Raw genomic sequence first — 17,431 nt, forward strand, 5'->3', positions numbered from 1 at the left:
AGACAGCAATGAAAATACAAACTGCCTTTATTTGTCCCATTGGTTCTCACCCAGCCTGTCACTGTACCCTCTCTAAAATCCTGTGCACTGCAAGTTCTTAGTTTTCAAGGTGAAAGAATAGATGTTCTGGAGCCTTGCTCATCTGATGTTACAGGAGGCTACTGAAATATTGATCACTTGCTTCGCCCTGCACACAGCAAATAAAGGAGGAGTTTTCAGTTGGAAGTTATTTTGCATCTGCGGGGCAGATCTGGTGGTGCTGGCTCTGAGCAACTTAGTGCAGTAGCTTTTAGAAATGTAAACAGAAGGGAGACAGTGTGATGGGAAGTGACATTGTTTTTGAGGCACAGAGAAGCTCCTGTACCCTAGGCCTGATGGAGAAACATCTGGGTTTCAAAGCTGCTTGTGGAGTTCAGTGCTACTTGTTGTGAAGAAGGGTAATCTGCACTAAGAACAGATAAGAGCATGAAAGCAATGCTTCCAGAGTAATGTAAGGCTGCTGAAATCCCTGAGGTCAAGCAGGGAGAATTCCTATACAAGAAATCCATTGGTTCAGTTGGAATAAGCCTTGCTCCTGTTCCCTTGCTTGGCCTTGCTCAGTTGTGGTTAAATGAGGAGAGGGATGATAATCATCTGATTATCTTGCTGTGGAACAGTTGGGAGCCCAGGCTTGTCCTCCTGCCAATGCCAGCTCCAGGGATGGGTCCAGCATTTGGAAAGAGAAGTAACATGTTCCACAATCTCCAACAGGTGCAGTGGCTGTTCCACTGCTGAGTGTACCAGGAGAGAACCTGGAATAATCAGTCTATTTGCTCATCCTAGCTGCCCAATTACCCACTGGGGAGAGCACGAACTTTTCTCAGTAATTAATTTAACATATTAAGAATGGCTTCCAGGTATAGGATGCAATTTCTGGCTCAGACCAAAAAGTTAACCATGTCAACTTACAGCAGAGTCTTTGGTTTGATTTGGGAGAGCTGGTATGGGGGAGGCTAAAGCTCCACACTCCTGCCCTGTATCTACCAGTGTCACCACAGTTGATTCCAGCTGTTCTGGGATCTTTTGGTCCCAGAGTTCTTGGATTTTGTGCCATGCCACAATCAAGCCAAATTTAAAACTGTGTATGTGTTAACCAGGAATCTTTCCCACAACAATTAGTAGGAGACTTTAATGAAGCCACCATGCTCAATTACTCTCATAGATAAAAGTTACTAAAGTTTCCCCTGTTCTTGTTAATAGATACTTCATCAGACCCTATTCCTTATAATGTAGCAAAACCAGAGCTCCAGGCTAAATGTGTTTTTACTGAGCTCCAGGAATACTGATATCTGTCACTTTAGGTTAACACATTGATTAATCCAGACATCAGATAAAAGATAGAGTTTATTTAGGATTAAATACTCATTTATAAATAAATAGAATATGCAACTTATTTTCCAAAGTGTTTGATATATTGGCTTTGCTACAGATTTGTTCAGAACAACCTGAAAAAGGACTGAACTGTAGTTAGCCAAGACACTGTTCCCATGTTACAACTTTATCATTCACAGTATCACACAATGGTTTGGGTTGGAAGGGACCTTAAAGATCATCCATTTCCAACCCCCTTGCCACGGGCAGGGACACATTTCACTAGACCAGGTTGCTCAGAGCTTTGACACTTTGGCTACAGCCACTTAACTCCATTCAAAGTATTTCAGGGTCCATTGCTCATTCCTAACTTTTCCATAATCTCTCCCTATCACCTCTAAATAAATGGCTGCTCAAGTTTCTACAGCTAAGGTCTTTTCATCTCTGCTGGGATGACTTCAGGTGTACAGTTGCCCTGTAGGATGTGCTCCATTTTGTCTGCATCGTGTCTGTAACACAACACCCTGCTATTGCAGTAGAAAAAGCTGCATTAAAGTTTCTAGGCAATACCTAAAGCAGTGTAAGTGGCCTTTTTTTTTTCCACGCAGGAGAGATAAAGTTACCTAGACAAATGATTTCATTTTACACAGGGGGGGTCCTGTATATTTTTTCCCTATGAATCAGTGACAGTTTTGACTAGGGAGACCCTCCAAAGCTTGTATTGGCTAATTGGTGTCATTATAATGCCTGGGGGCATTAAATTCAGCTCTGAATTTCACATTTTGAAAACTGCCTCACCCAAGTAGGTTATGCAAGTTTTACTTTACTCAGAGCATAAGACAAAACAGAATCCATCACAACAGTGGGGAATAAAGCACACACAAGCACCAGTGCCTTTTCCTTCAGCTTTGCCACCATGTAACGTGCCTTGGGTGCAGGAGAGGTTAAAGCGTCTACCATGGCATCCACAACCTCGTGGCCATTTGTGCTTCCTTCACTGAGAATGCTGTTGAAAAAGTCTGCCCGCTCCTGAACGTACTCCCTGTTGTAAACAGCCTTTTCCTCTTCGCTGAGTTCGCTCCAGATCTCCTCGGCGCTGACCGGTGGCTGGATTCTTGTGGAGCGCGCGTAATTTCCTGGCTGAATAATGCAGACCTGGGAGCAAGATGTAAAACTTAGTGAGATGCAATCAGTCACTGTGAACTCAATTAAATCCCACAGTCAACGAAACAGATCAAAAGCTTTCTGCAGGCAGATTTTTTTACGGAAAATGCTGCTTTGTTGGAATTTTAACCTTTGAAACTTGACTGAAATCAAAATGTATTCCTGTGAAACGTTTAAGATTTCAGAGGTGCTTTATTCTGACTTCCTCATTTCACTCTGATGTTAATGTTCTTGTTTTGACTACTCAGCACACCCTCACACAGAATGCAATAGTGCATCTTTGATTTTTATAGAAGGCTTAATGGTATAAATGTTTTGACAATACTGAGACAAAGCATTTTCAGTATGACTTTGATGTCTCCAAAGTGGAATACTTTGGATTTTTCCCTCGGTGGAGAATCTTGAAATTGATAATTTTTTTGACCCAATTTGGGACAAAAGGAGATGTCAAAGAAAATTAGAAGGTCCTGGGGAAAGAAGTGCTGTTTTCCCCAAGTAGGTGTAATTAAAAGTAAACTAGGTCTTGTCAGCCAAGTACAGGGGGAACCAAAGCTCCTGGTCTGCCTCTCACTGAAGTTGTCAGCAAATTTCTGTGGGTTTGTGCACATGTAGATTTAAATTGAGAGCACACAGGTCCTTTGCTGCTCTGCCTGTTTTCTTTGTGCGTGTTGTTTCTGAGGCTTCTGGGGAATTTTAGAGCAGGCTGAGCACTCACAGTATCCATGCTTTCCCTCAGTTAGCAGCAGGCTTGTTCAAACTATTTGTAGATATGCAACATTAAAAGCTCCGTGGCATTTGACTGACCTGATTTCTACAGAGCGTAACACAAGGTGAGGAAAACCAGTGCTGAGCTGTGTAGGAGACTCGGGGATGTGACAGGCGCTCTCTGGGAAGTCTGTGGTCACATAAAACCTTAATGTCTCCAATCTGCCACCCAGCCCATCTACCACGGCTCCCACCTGTGTGTCAGTGCTGGCAAGGGGCTGCTCTCAGCCTGCAGGGCACATCTGAAGGACTGGGGGCAGATCCTATTCGTGGGGAGCAGGACAGACTCCAGCAGAGAGATGGTGTGCACAGCTGGGGCAGCTTATGCTGCCTCGGGTAGGTTTGTCCCAGGACATCTTTAGGAGTCTTCCCTTTTGTTACTGTTTAGAGAAGTGTCTGTTATCAGCCGAATTAATGCCAGTAGCAAATCTCCCACATTTATTGTAAACAAAGGGGGTGTAAAAACTTCCCTTTTTTTGAGTTGGCTAGAAGAGAAGGAGAGATGGTAGTTTTTTCCATTCCTTGATTTTCTGTAGCCTTTCTAATGGAAGACAAGTACTTTGATTGCTGTAGGCAGCCAGCTTGTGTGGCCAGTGTTCAGCCATAGCTCCATCTGTTCCTTGTCACCTCTGTGCAGCTTTCTCCTGAAAGGACAGAGGGGACAACAGAGCAGGGGAAGGGAGCACAGGGAAGCAGGACTGTGTATTTTGAAGACTCTCCACAGGGTAGGTTCTCAGGCAAATGCCAGCCAGCATCTTGCATACAGCGAGAAACAGAAAAATAGCTCTCACGGACGTTCTGGAAATGTTTGTCAGCCTGGCTCACTCTGTGTGCTGGGACTGTTCCAAGGAGGGGAACAGTAAAAATCCCAAAACTACCGAAGTAGCTAACTTGTTAAACTAAGCTCTTCCATGCATTTGAGATTATCCTCAGCTAATCAGTTGAAATCCTCATCATGCTGTGGGGTATTAGGATCCATAAAATCACTCGCATTTTATAGCATTTTATAGCATTTTGTATTTATCCAACAGGAGTGGTTAATGGGTGCATAGCTGTAATTTTTTTCCCAACACAAAGCTTCTGAACAATGCTGTAAATCTGTGTATGTAAAGAGAGCAGCAATGTAAACCCTCCAGGGAAGACTTTTAGGGTTTGAGAAGAGTGTTTCAACAGTAGAGTGACTCCAAGGAAAAAGCCTAGTGAAGCTACTTAGTGATCTAAGCTTCAAGTTTGACTATCAGTGTTGCTTAGGCAGGGCACTAAGAGCACTCTTAGAGCCTCTTAGGTTAAGAGAATAAAAACATAATTACTCTGCACAATAATGCCTCTTGCTGTTCTCACAAAAAGGAAGGAGCTTTTAAGCACTGATGTTGTAAGAGAAGAGAAAGAACCCCTCAGGCAGGTGACAAGCCCCCTCCTCTCTCTGCACAGCACTCAGGGTCTGGGCTCTTTGCTCCTGCAGCCACCCCAGGAAACATTTGACTTATTTGGTGCTGTTACAAGCTCTGTGTGGAATATGGCACTGCTCAGGCAGGCCCGTGTCAGGAAGTTTCTCCACTGTAGAGAATGTGGAAAAAATGTGCAAGTTCCAGTGCTGGCACACAAACCTGCTGTCCCACAGCTTCTCAGAACTGCAAACATCACTCAGGCCCGCTGTTCTTAGTGATTTCCAGCTGACTGATAAGCCACAGAGAAACCACCTCTTTCTGAAGGGAAGCTGCACCCATGGGTTCAGTTCTGATCTTTATCTTTGTCACTTTGGATGCACGGAGCTTACTTTGCACAAGATTGGATATCATTTTGCATACACTTGTTCCCTTGGCCAAAATTTCCACCTTGTGCTGGTTTGGGGATATGAAAATGAGTATTAGGAATAACATGGAGTTTCACACAAGGTACTTGTTACATCACTTACCTGGACACCAAACTTCTTCATTTCCAGTCTTAGAGCATCACAGAATTTTTCAATTGCTGCCTTGGTCATGGAATAAATGCCATTTCCCAGAGTAAAATAAGCGATGATGCTGGACATGAAAACAATACGTCCTGGAAAGAAAATAGTTCAAATCACATAACTTCGCTCTCAGTCTTTAACGTGGAATTGGTTTACCTCAGGCTTTGAGCTGCTAATTCTGTGGTATTTATGAGGCTGCTTTACTGCAGAGTATGCCAAAGCTGGGCAGTGTAAGCACTCGCTCCCCAGCACAGAAGTGCACTCAGCTCTGTGGGCAGAGGACTTCACACAAAAACCTGCCCTCCTTCCATCTAGTGACAGATGCTGGACCAGGCAAAGTTTAACACACTCCCAGCGTGCTGCTTATTCCTGCTGAGTCTGAGACAGGAGGGAAAAGGTGGAAACAAAGCAGTCCCCTAAAAACTTTAGACTGAAAAGTAGTAATAAACCACTGTGCTAGTAAGAGGAAGGCTGCAAAGGAGAGGAGAGGAGTAGATGATTTGCCCTGAGCTGGATATATGGTTACTAATACCATTTTTCCTGTGCTAATGATGTCTGTGCACCGAGACACGGCTTTATAACTGTGCACACAAAGTCAAAGTCAGACTGAACACTGATAAGCCTCACCAAGGAAATGTGACTTGACAAAATGTGTGCAACATTACACTGCTTTGCCATAATTTCCCTGATCTGTGCTGCTTCTCCCCCTTTGTAGCTCCTGCTGAGCGCAGGCATGACTTTAATAGCAGAGATTTCTGATCTGAGGCACTGGGCTGTGCTTCATTTCCATTGTTTACTTGTTGACTTCTGTCACACAGTCATACCATAGAGTAAGGAACGTGTGAATGTGGATATATAAATACCAGAGGTGAGGCAGAAGGTGGCCTTGTCTCTAACAATGCAGAGAACAGAGCTGCACTCCTGTTGCTGCCACAGATGCAGATACATCTGGGCCCCAGGTCTCACCAAAAGGAATAGAGTTGTGGTATATCAAAAGGGTGTCATGAGAATGCTGTGAAATCTGTCATTCTAAATTAGGTTCCCTGCCTTCCTACATAGTGTCCTGAATAAATCTCAGTAAGAGGAAAAGAACTACCAGCTTGCTGATCAAGATGCTGCATCAGCTGACTTGGCAGGCTGGAAAAGATATGGGGAAATGTTGCTCCTCTCAGGGTAGGACGCTTAAGTTCTAGCCTGGAGGGCAATACCTCTCTTTACAGGTACTAATAATCTTGAAGTTTTTCTTGGAATAGCTGCCCATCCTAAAATGGCAGCAAGCCCCTTCCTTCATGGTGAGTGATGGTAGAACAGCCTCTGCCTCCTTTGTCCAGTAGCCAAGTTATTTGGGGCCCACACCCAGGATGGGGGACACATCATTTCCCTTCTCTCTTTGCCTCAGGTGACTGAAACCCAGCTTTCCCAGGAGAACACACTAACATTTGTAATTCAGGCTTTTCATTTGGAGAGGTCACTTGCTGCCCCCAAGAACGTGAGCTTTAGCTGTCCTGGCTGTTCCTGCAAGGAAGGAGACAGGAAACCTTGGGTTTTTCCTAAAAGTGCCCTGGCCTCCTCTCCTGCATAGATGGAACTTGAAAATGGAGTGCAGGCAGTTAATCAAGGCAGCATTGTCAGCCAGGGGTGAGATGCAGAGTGCTCCTCTGTGCTGTGTATGTGCAGCCATCCAGACCTCAATCTTCTGAAAGTTTATGCATGTACTTAATATCATACACACAATTAGTCCCCTTTGCTTTAGAGTAACCCCGTGCAATTCAGGAAGTCAGAGAAATGCCTCTGGTGTATCAGCATCACAGAGTTTTAGCAGTAAGCAGGACATCACAGGAAAAAAGGGGTGTCTCCCTGTGTAATGGCCACATAACACACTCACTGGGTATATACAATAGCACATTCTTTTGCAAAAACACATCCAGCTCGTGTTATTTAAAGGCTTCTTTCTTCTTGTGTCAGAATATCATTAACCAAAGGCAACCAAGCAGAAAGAAGCAGAGTAGCCAGAAAGAAAAGGGGATGCTTTTATCTTACTGGCAGTTTGTGTAGCAGTGACATCTGGGGCTTCCAGATGAAACTCAGCCCTTCCTGTGCCTGATGCTGCACACACAGAGCACAAATCCTCATCTGTTACAGCTGACACACACAAGCTAAGCAACAGTGGGAGAAAGGAAAAGGGCATCCTCTTTCCCAAATACAGATGGAGACAACTAGGGAACAAACTGCAAAGCAATTGAGACATGCTGCCATGCTGGAGAGGGTTATGAAACCATTTCTTCTCAGAAGAAAGGATAAAGCCCACGAGTGTGGAGGCCCATGCAAATGCATTTATCCCACTGGATACCTGTGTGTCTCTGTGTATGACACTGTTTCACATACTTGAAGTCTCCTGCCCCAGGTCACAGAGAGGATCTTGTTAGACCTGGAACTGGAAGCTGGATGTCTCTAGTTCACCTCTGCAGGGTCATCCTTTCTCTCCTAATTGCCAAACAGTAAAATAGTAAAGCCTAAGTAATAACATTAAGCAGTTCATTGGATCTTTGTGTTTTCTCATTGTCAGTGCTTACAAAGTCTTGCCTGGGCTTAGTGATCTCCTGTAAACATTTTTCCTCTCTTTTTTTGAGTCAAACACTGAGATAAATCCTTATTTGTAAATACTTCTATGTACTGCAAAGACAGAACCTTTAAGGATATTTTTTGCTCTTATGACTTTACCCTCTTTTCAGGATCAAGTTGCTCTTTCAGGCCACACAGAAGGAGGCTGTCATTTCAGTTCAATGAGAGACAATTAAAGCTGCTTTTATAGATGCTACATTACCCTGATTATAGTAAGCTAATTATTCTACAACTCTAAATAACAGTGGATTAGCATTACCCTTGTATTTCCTTAGAAGGGGAAGAAATTCCAGGGTTGTCCTGATGCTCCCAAGGAGATTCACATCTGCAAATTTTTCATATGTCTCCATAGACAGCCACCCTGTCTCGCCAAAAGTTGATATTCCTGCATTGTTGACAAGCCCCCAAAAACCTGTGGAAGAGAAATGTCTCAACGAGCATCTTTAACTGAGAAACAACCACCACTAGAAGACAAAGCAACTCTGGTGATTTGGACCCTTGGAAACAATCATACAGTTGTGTTATGTTTTTGTCTTTTCTGCTCATAAGTGCAGGCATGTTTTGTTTGATGAATGAATGCAGTTGTGGCCATTATCTGGACTACATGGAATGGTTTGAGTTGGAAGGATCCTTAAAGATCATCTAGTTCCACTGCCCTGCCATGGGCAGGGACACCTTTCATATGACTCTCAGTGCTATTTAATAATCACTCACTTTATAGTCATCTTAAGTTATTTATGAGTAATATGATCTGGGAGGCTAAATCTTACTGACAGTGTGGTGTGCCATGATATTTTAATTACTTTAATCCCACTGTGTGCTATGAGCAGCTTTGTGAAAATTATATTAAGCAGTCTAAAGGCTAAGGGGTACTATTTTCAAAGTGACCGACTAATTTAGGAGCCTAAGTCTTGGATCCTTTTCTAGGATTTGAGCTTTGATTCCTTCTGAAATCAGCCAGAATCAGGTACATGGGTGCAGCATTGGGTAATCAAACAAGGTCAGTGGCTACAGTGTTTTTTAAATTTTGTACTCTTAAACAACTTTATTACCCACATAAGGATAGGTTTTGGTGCTAAGGAGCCCCACCCTTTCAAACACAGTAAGATTTCAGCATTTACAAGCAGAAATTTATTGGCAGCAAAGCTTGTTCTGACAGAACTCTGTGACAGAAAGTTTGAAGCCCTTTAGCCCAAAGCCACAGCACATTTCATGTGAGCCCTGCACAGTGTTAACAAGCTCAGCTGCTGGAAATGCCTGTCTGTTGAAGTGAGGAGTGCTCAGGTTGGAGCTGACATGATGCCTAAATGCTGATCAAGCCATGCTGACTTCCCATGCCTTCACGGCACAGATCTGTAGATGCACAGTTTTGCAAACATTTGTGTTTCCATCCTCAAATCCTGACTGGCAGCGTTTCTGGGGTGACCAGCAGCATAACTAAGGAGTACCCAGGGCAGCCTGACCTGCACTGAAACAGCTGCATCCACAGCTTAGTTCTGCCAGCCTTGACAATTGGCTCGGGCATTTCCTTCAAACAATTCTTATGTGTGTGTGTCTGAGGCAAAGGATTGTTTTGCCACGCCTTCTACAGATCTCTCAGCCTGGGTTTCTGGGGGGCAGAGCAGGCCTCAGTGCCTCTCTGCCTTCCTCTGGACACAGAGTCTGGGCCAGGGGTGTGATGCTGACCCAGCTGGAGCCTCCTGGACCTGGGGTAGCAGAGTTATTCTCAGGGGATGTTTGATCACCCAGGAGAAGGCACTGCAGAAATGCTTGGGCTGAAGCCTTTTCTTTCTAATCTCCTCTGACAAAACTACTGCAATGATTCCATGGTATCTTGGTCCTTCCAGAGCCCTGCCAAGAACTGCCAATACCAGATTTCACTCACAACAATAGCCGAAACAGAAAATTTTTGGAATTGGTCTGTAAAGCAGACCTCTGTAAGCTTTTCTAACATATATACACTATTTTATTACCTAATCGAATTGGTGTTTAAACAGAGAAAGAAACAGAGTTCTTTTAGTGAACATCTCATTTGCAGAGCAAAACCCTCAAGATCAGGAATTTACCAGACAGAACAGGAATTTACCAGACAGAACTTGGATAACTCCTTCCTCCAAAGAGACTAAATCACTATTCAGCAGCCTGTCACACAGCAATCCTGGACACTGTACCTCTCTTGTAACTTTAGATACAGATGGACTGATGTCCTAGCAATGCAGCAGTTTTGTCTGTACTCGCTTCTTTTCCATGGGCCCAAATTTTAGCAGACAGAGGAGAGGAAATGGACCAAAAAACTGGCCACTGGAATTGGGCACCTTACACTTCCTTCTTCCCCCTACCATTGCCCTGTTGTTCCAGACCTTTCCATCATTTTCTGGCTTTATTTCTCCTTCTTAAAACAGAACCAGCCCCATGGGACTTACCTCCCAGTAAAATGCTTCAAGGTCAATGGATTAGAGTCCTCTGTGAAAGCTAATTTTCAATATTTTTTACTTGCACATGATCCAATCTGCTGATGGATCGAGTTGCTGCACACCCCATCTGTGTCTGCTCAAGGCTGGAGGTCTCTGTCCTCAGGGTTATTTTTACATAACCCAGCTCTAACACAACACAAACTAAAGCCTGGCATCACTGTAAAAGCTGTTCCCTGATATCTTCAGCTTTACCTTTTCTAATTAAAAAAGTTATTTTCCTTCTGCCACTGCGCCCTGTGCAGCACAGCAAGAACACTTGCTCCAGATATCCCTGAATTCATTAGGGCTTTGGAAACACAGCCATTAAACTTCAGACAATTGATTTTCTTCCTCTGAACTGTGAATCACAGATTTTAGCTAGCAAGGCTTAAGTTTTCTCTCCAGCCTCCTGTGCTTCAAAGCCTCCAGGTGGTCAGTGTTGGGCCCAGCCTGTGTGTATGAACAGAGTTCACAGAATAATGGCCCCTTCCTTCTCCACGGTGGCCAAATCCCAAGAGGGGAGAAAAGCTGGCCTGAGTTAAACTGAAAAAGACTTTTGTGAAGGGAAGATTAAGTAAAACATAAAAACACGTTTTGCTCAGGGTCAGCTCAAAACATTTTGTTTGCCCTCAAGCAAAACTTACTGTTTCTTTGAATGTTTTGGCATTCCCGAATGGGAAATGTTCTGATATCTTCCAGAATTTTTCCTGTCACTTTGTTTAGTTGAATCAATTCTCCAGATTCGACCCAAATAACAAGCAGTTCATTATTCCCTTATTTCACTTCCTTAGAATATTTTCTACCTCTTGAGAAACGACCTGCCCAGCTCTGTACTCAGGGTACTTGAATCTGCTTTGGTCTTTCTTTTCTGAAATGTTTGTGGTAAAAATCAGTGCTGTAAATGTGCATACAAAATATATTGTATATTTGCTTAGACAAAAGCAGCTGAGGTAACCTAAGAAATACAGGTGGAAATCCAGAAGGACAAGGCACAAGAATCAAACAGCTGAAGGAGGGAGACGTTGCATTTCCTCAGTGTCCATGCACAGACACTTTAGGAAAAAGCAGCTGATGTTTGGTGTGTCAGACTGTCAAAACAGAACTCATTCCAAGCCCAGTTTAGGAAGAGGGGTATTAGACTGTGCTACAGCAGGCAGGGAATAAGTAAACTGGGAAGCAGGATTGGATGTCGGAAAGCAGGATGTCAAAGAGATTTCCACTGATCTCTGTGTTGGGAAAATGGATCCCGGGGACAAAGATTAAAAGATTCGGCCACGAATCTAAAGAACCACTTGAGGAAACCAAACTTAAGATTAGTGAGGCTTTCAGGAGAAGGACAGTAGCTCTCACATAAGCTCCCCAATAATTTCTACTTCGTGACTTGCTGATCAAAAGGAACATATCCAAAGTCCCTTTTTAGGCCAAAAATGTACCTGATGTTTTTCCAGAAACTCTTTAAAGTCCAATTCAAGTCAGTCAAGCTGTGTGCTTGCAAAAGCTTTTGAAAATCAGGCTCTTTCTGTGCACGAGCCAACACACAGCTAATACCTGAATTAGGCCAGACTCCCTAAACTCTGACAGGTATACTTGGGATCACTGATCTTTGGAGCTTCTCATCTAAACCTGAGCCCATGTGTAAATGACAGGCTCCCTCCCAAGAGATTCCAAACCCATACTAAAGGAAACTAGCCAAAGGAAGGGAAGTGTGATTTGCCATGTTCCCAGTGAAAAATGAAGAGAGGGAACAACCCCCTCAGTCTGTGGCAATGCAGGGTGGTAGCGGGCCAGATGAGACTCCTGAGTTTTATTTATGTACCTTCGTGAGTCACCATCCTTTGTATGGAATGTTATGCTGTGGTTGTCTTCATTGCAAGGATGAGTCTATTTGTATAGGGAATCTGGGCTAAAATATTGTACCATGGCTGAATTCCATGAATATAAAATCTTAATTAAGTGGAAGACAGTACTTAATAACCTTGGAGTAGGAGGTAGCACTAAAACTAATATCCCTCCCTTCCAGCTAGCTACATATCACCCACTCACAACAGGCAAGAAAAGGAGGAGAAATTCCTGCCTGAAACAGAAGAAAATCAGAAAAATTCTGAGGTTTGCTGTAGAGCCTAAGAGAGTTGCAAATCAACATGCTCCAAAGGCCTGGTCCAAAGTTCATATTGACTTTAATGTGCACAAACTTTCTTCTTTCTAAGCAAGAAAGAACTCTAAATACTTTAGAAATTCATCTTAATGGGTGCACAAGCCATAAAAACAAATAAAGAAAAAGGAAGGCACCAGAGCCAGCAGTTTCATGGAGCAACAGTTACTTAACTCTAGAGAAGGAGCTACATACCACCGAATTGATCTGGATCCTTTCAGATTGACATAATTTCACAGCTCAGAATAGAACAAATATTTATAGGGAAACAAACCGTGAAGTGGCAGAATATGCAGCTAAGGGTGTTACCAGGAGTTTGGATTTCTGCTCTACCAGCAAGTTAGTCCTGACCTGTGGATTCCAGGGTCTACAGGACAGCATGAACATGACACTGCGTGTGAACATGACACAGCACAGGCTGTCAGAATTGCAGGATAAATCATCTCAAACCCAGAGTTTCAGGTGACCCGGTCCCCATGGAGCCTGTAAGGGCTTTTGTGAGTCATCTGTGTTGTGTCTGCAGGTTGACAAAAAGCCTGAGAGGGGAGGCCTCTTACTCTTAATCAGATAAGGTCAAGATCAACCATAAATACACGCACTTAAGGAGCGGCGCCTTACTTCACTTCTCATTTCATCCCCTTCCCAATGTGCAAATGAGCGGGCAGAGCCCTTGCATTTCATTACTGCTCTGCGTGCTTTATTCTCCACTCTTATGCCCTGTGTGAGCAGGAAGTATTTGTCTGTAATTCTGAGGGAAACAGCCTGAGGAACGTGCTCTGCGCCAAGTGATCCCCGGAATCACCCTGGGTGGCTCTCGCCCTGAAGCCCCAGCGGGAAAGGAGGTTCTGTGGCCCCATCACCTGCGCTGTGTCACGTGTTCTGAAGGGATAACCCAGGATTTAGGTTGTCTGCAATTATTCTGAAGCTAAATCTATCCATTCCCCGGGGTGCACTCTCCCTGCAGGGTGTGGAATCGACAGATTTCCCTTTCAGTAACCCTTCCAGGGACTAGCCTGGCCAACCTCAAGTGGCTCCGAGAAGCAGCTGCTCTGGTATGGCACGGCCGCTGCCTTCGCTTTATTTCCTCTACTTATTTCCTCTTTCCACAAATCTTGCCCAGAAATCCATCACGTTCCCACCCCTCCACGCCCGTACAGCTGTTCTGCGCTTCCTCCGCCGTTCCCTCCTGTGGGATACCTGCAGAGGGGATCCGGGGACGCTGCGCTCGGGGAGTTTCTCTCCTGGTGGGAAGGCGAAGCTGTACAAAAATCGCACCCGCTGTACAAAAGTCGGACAAGCCCCAGTTTGCGTACACACCGAGGCATTTTTAACACAAAGTATTGTTGTTAGTACCCACAGCGGTAACTGCGATCAGCACCATCAGCGACGGCGCTCCCCAGTCCAGCAGTCCCGGGCGAACCGAGCCGCCGTCATGGGGACCCCGTGGTCTCTGAGCCCCCCGCGGCCGCCCCGGTCCCGCCGTCCGGCCTCACCTCTCTCGGGGAGGTGGCTGAGCACCATCTCCTTGGCCTCCCGCACGTCGCGGGCGCGGGTCACATCGAGCCGCAGGACTCGCAGCCGGCCGGGCTCGGCCGCCGCCTCCCGCTGCAGCCGCCGCGCCCCGTCCCCGCCGGGGCAGAGGCAGCCGGCGAACACGGTGAAGCCCAGGCGGTGCAGGCGGAGCGCCAGCAGGTGCCCGAAGCCGCTGTCACAGCCCGTGATGAGCACGGCCCGCCCGGCCGGCTCCAGCCGCGCCGCCCCGCGCCGCCACCGCCGCGCCAGCGCCAGCGGCAGCAGGAGCAGGAGCAGGAGCAGCAGAGGGGCCGCTGCCCACATCCCGCCCGCGCCGCCACAGCCCCGCCGTCTGGGACAGAGGGAGGGATGGAGCGCCCTCCCCTCTCGCCCGGCATCTCCTCCCAGCCCGACATGCCCTCCCCGGCATCTCCTCCCACGGGCAGCGGCCGCCCGCAGGCACCGCCCTCGCTCCGCGGGCGTACGGGGTGTCCGGTCCCACCGAGCGCCGGTGGGGAGCGGGAGCGGCGTCCTGGGGGAGCCCGGGGCTTGGCGGGGGTCTGTCCCCGCTGGAGTCTCTCGCCACTTTTAGTTTCGAGCAGAAAAGCGCGGGCTGTGAGCATCGTGCCATGGGCAGCTGGAGCTGCGCCGGCGAAAGGGAGCCGGGCTGTGCCGAGGTCCGCTTGCATGGACAGTTCAACTTCTCCGCTCAGCTGGGTTTTATACCGCCCCGGTGCTACAGACTGGCCGCAGGGCATGAAACGAAAGCAGCATGAGTGTTTCTAGTCGGTCAGATGGGGATTTCTAATACAGCTGCACTATTATGTTACAGTCGCTATATGTTACGTTTTATGTTACATTATAGTATTAAACCGATGTGGGGTTTTCATGGCTCAGGTCTGTGTCTGCTGTTGTCTCAAGGGTCCGTACATTAGTCCATGGTGGAGGAAAATGTCTGCTTCTTTTAGGCTAAAATGACAGTTACACATTGCTGAAAAAAAGGTCCCCAAGAGCTAAAATTACAGGAGAAATTTGATTAGGCAGTGCTTACTCTGCCCTTTCTTTTATATGAGCAACTCTCCAAGCAGCTATTGAAAGGGATACTATGTCATATCTGCCTCCTCTGAGTAAAATGAAATGATTGAGAGAAACAGATGCCTTTATTAATTGTGATTTAAAGTTGGTTTGTGAAAAATACAATGGGGCCAGAGTCATTCATTGACATACAAGCAGTTGCAGAGGAAGCAGGAGGCCTTAACACACAGAGGGATGGTCCAAGTACTTACCTGAACTACATCCCTGTAGCAGCCTTGTTCATATTTAGTGAACAACCTGTATCTAGTTGTGGCAGAGGGGTTTCTGAACTGCTGGTGCCCTGCTGCCCCTGAGTCTCCAGAAATGACATTGTCCCTGCAATCAGCTGTGTTTCGTGTTTGCTTGGGGATCCCTTCGCACTGACAGAGAGAGTTTTAATGATATCCTGGGGAGAAAGGGAATAATCATTGTTTGATTTGCTTTTCCATGGACCAAGACATTCCTGTGTCTGTCGCCCTGCTGGCTGCACATCTGTCTAGGTTTACTTTAAATTGTTCAGTGCTCTCTCTCTCTTCTGCATTGCTCAGGTCTCCAAAGGCATTGCATTATAGGATTCGAAGCCTCAAGTGGCTTGGGAAAGGAGGTTGTGCTTTGCTGCTGGGAGACAAAGTAGGACATGGAATGGTTAAACCTCAAAGAAGATATCCAGATATTTGTCCTCAGTAGGATTTATTTGACCATGCTCCATCACACTGGGAGATGCTGCCCTCTTTTAGCCTTCAAAAGATCTTTCAGTCTTCTGCAACTACATGAGTCACAAAGGTCTGTCTTTACATTTGAAAAATAATTATGCAACTCTCCAAATCATGAGAGTTGATAACAGCCTGTCCTGCGGCCAGCTTCCCTGTCTGGTTCCTCCTGGCATAAAAAGACAGGGAGGGATTCCAGATTCGCCTCCTCCATGCCTCCTACCCACCTCTGGTCCATGTCTACCAGTCTCTCCTCTCTCAGCTTTTGTGTCTGGTTAATAACAGGAAGAAAGTTATGGATTACAGCTGCATCCTTCACAGTTAGAAACAACTTCTGGACTACCTAGTCCAGGAAGTGAGGCCACTTAGGTCTACAGTGCAGTGTATTGGCAGTAAAACTCTATTTGTTGGGATGGTTTTCCTCTGGTTTATAGTATTCTGTTCTCATATAGACACATATGTGTACACACAGGTACTCATGCCTGTGTGTTAATGTGTATTTTGAATGTTGACTGTGTTTTGTCTAGTTTCTGAAATCTCTTTCTCAAAACTCCTAAGTTTTTATCTCTGTCTTGATCTGTTCTACCTCTTATGCAATTCCAGTTAGTTGTGGATTACCTGTAGCAAGTTTAAGAAAAGGTCTGGATTTTGAGGAAGTCGATGAGGAAATGGAAGATGCTTAAAGCCTGATGGGGATCTGAATGACATTGCTCCTAGAATATGCCCAGGGATCTTCCACTCTTCCTGAGAGCATTTCTGGGAACAGAAACCTGTGAAGTTTATGCTTAAAGCTTTATGCCACCCAGTGTCTTTCACAGGGTGAAATAACGAGTTGCTGCACTTAAAAACTGAAGAACAAGTTTCCCAGAGGCATCATGATACCAGTTCAGGTGATTAGATAAGCAGATATTCCTGAGGGCTGAGTTGCTCGTGGAGGCAGTTCTTCCACACATTGGAAAACCAGGCCATTTCCAGAAGTGCCAAACTATGGATTTAAGGCATTTAAGATTAGGTTCCTCTGGGAAGGTAATACTGCTCAGATCTTACCAGCTCTGTTAGTTTTCGGTCTGAAGCAAATTAGATGGGAAAGATGACACTCCAAGTTTTTTGTTGAACAGAGAAGTGTTGCCATGTTGTCCCTACTCTCAAAACACAAACTGTTTTTCTAAAGGACTCTGTTTCTTCTCAAGGAATGGCTGGAAAGCACCGTGATAAAGGAGAGCTGGGATGGGCTGTGTTCCCCTGTTGCACCCCAGGACTTCCAGCTTGATTCCAGGGAAGACAGATCTGCTTTTCACTTTGTTCCTGAGCAGAGGGTCGGTGGCTGTGAGGAGCAGGGCTTGCTATGGGACATTTAAATAATATGCACAGATCTTTGTCCAGCTTTGCTCCAGTAGAAACCAAGATACAAGGGAAGGGAGGAGACAGTGTAGTTTTCCCCTGCCCTTAATCTCCTTATATTTGTGCCTCTTCTCATGTCCAGTCACCTCTGCTTATTTTACCCATGCTCTTGTTCCTGTTCCCTCAGCCCCCATCCCTGCACCCCTCCTGGCAGTCTTATCACCAGTTGGAGCTGTCTCAGGATTTGCCATCTGCCATTCTCAGTGGTGCTCGCTCTCAGGATTGGGTAGGAGCAGTAACGCTCCTTGATGTCTTTCTTACAGCCTCAACTCTC

At 45.7% G+C, this 17,431-nt stretch overlaps 2 protein-coding genes across 5 annotated transcripts in view; one reads left to right on the forward strand and one right to left on the reverse strand.

The window, feature by feature from the left end:
• The window catches only part of PAK5 (p21 (RAC1) activated kinase 5), a 177,501-nt gene that overhangs the window by 20,236 nt on the left and 139,834 nt on the right, over nt 1-17,431 (forward strand). The gene's annotated exons all lie outside the window — the stretch shown is intronic.
• On the reverse strand, nt 1,417-14,296 carry LOC108506995 (D-beta-hydroxybutyrate dehydrogenase, mitochondrial-like). Its single transcript, XM_017834545.1, has 4 exons — nt 13,954-14,296; nt 8,115-8,267; nt 5,195-5,325; nt 1,417-2,505 (listed from the first exon to the last, which is right to left on the reverse strand). The coding sequence occupies exons 1-4, from the start codon at nt 14,294-14,296 to the stop codon at nt 2,158-2,160; spliced, it is 975 nt and encodes a 324-aa protein (XP_017690034.1). The 3' UTR covers nt 1,417-2,157.

This window comes from Lepidothrix coronata, unplaced genomic scaffold, assembly GCF_001604755.1.
Source record: "Lepidothrix coronata isolate B3197 unplaced genomic scaffold, Lepidothrix_coronata-1.0 Scaffold234, whole genome shotgun sequence".
NCBI classification, from domain to species: Eukaryota; Metazoa; Chordata; class Aves; order Passeriformes; family Pipridae; genus Lepidothrix; species Lepidothrix coronata.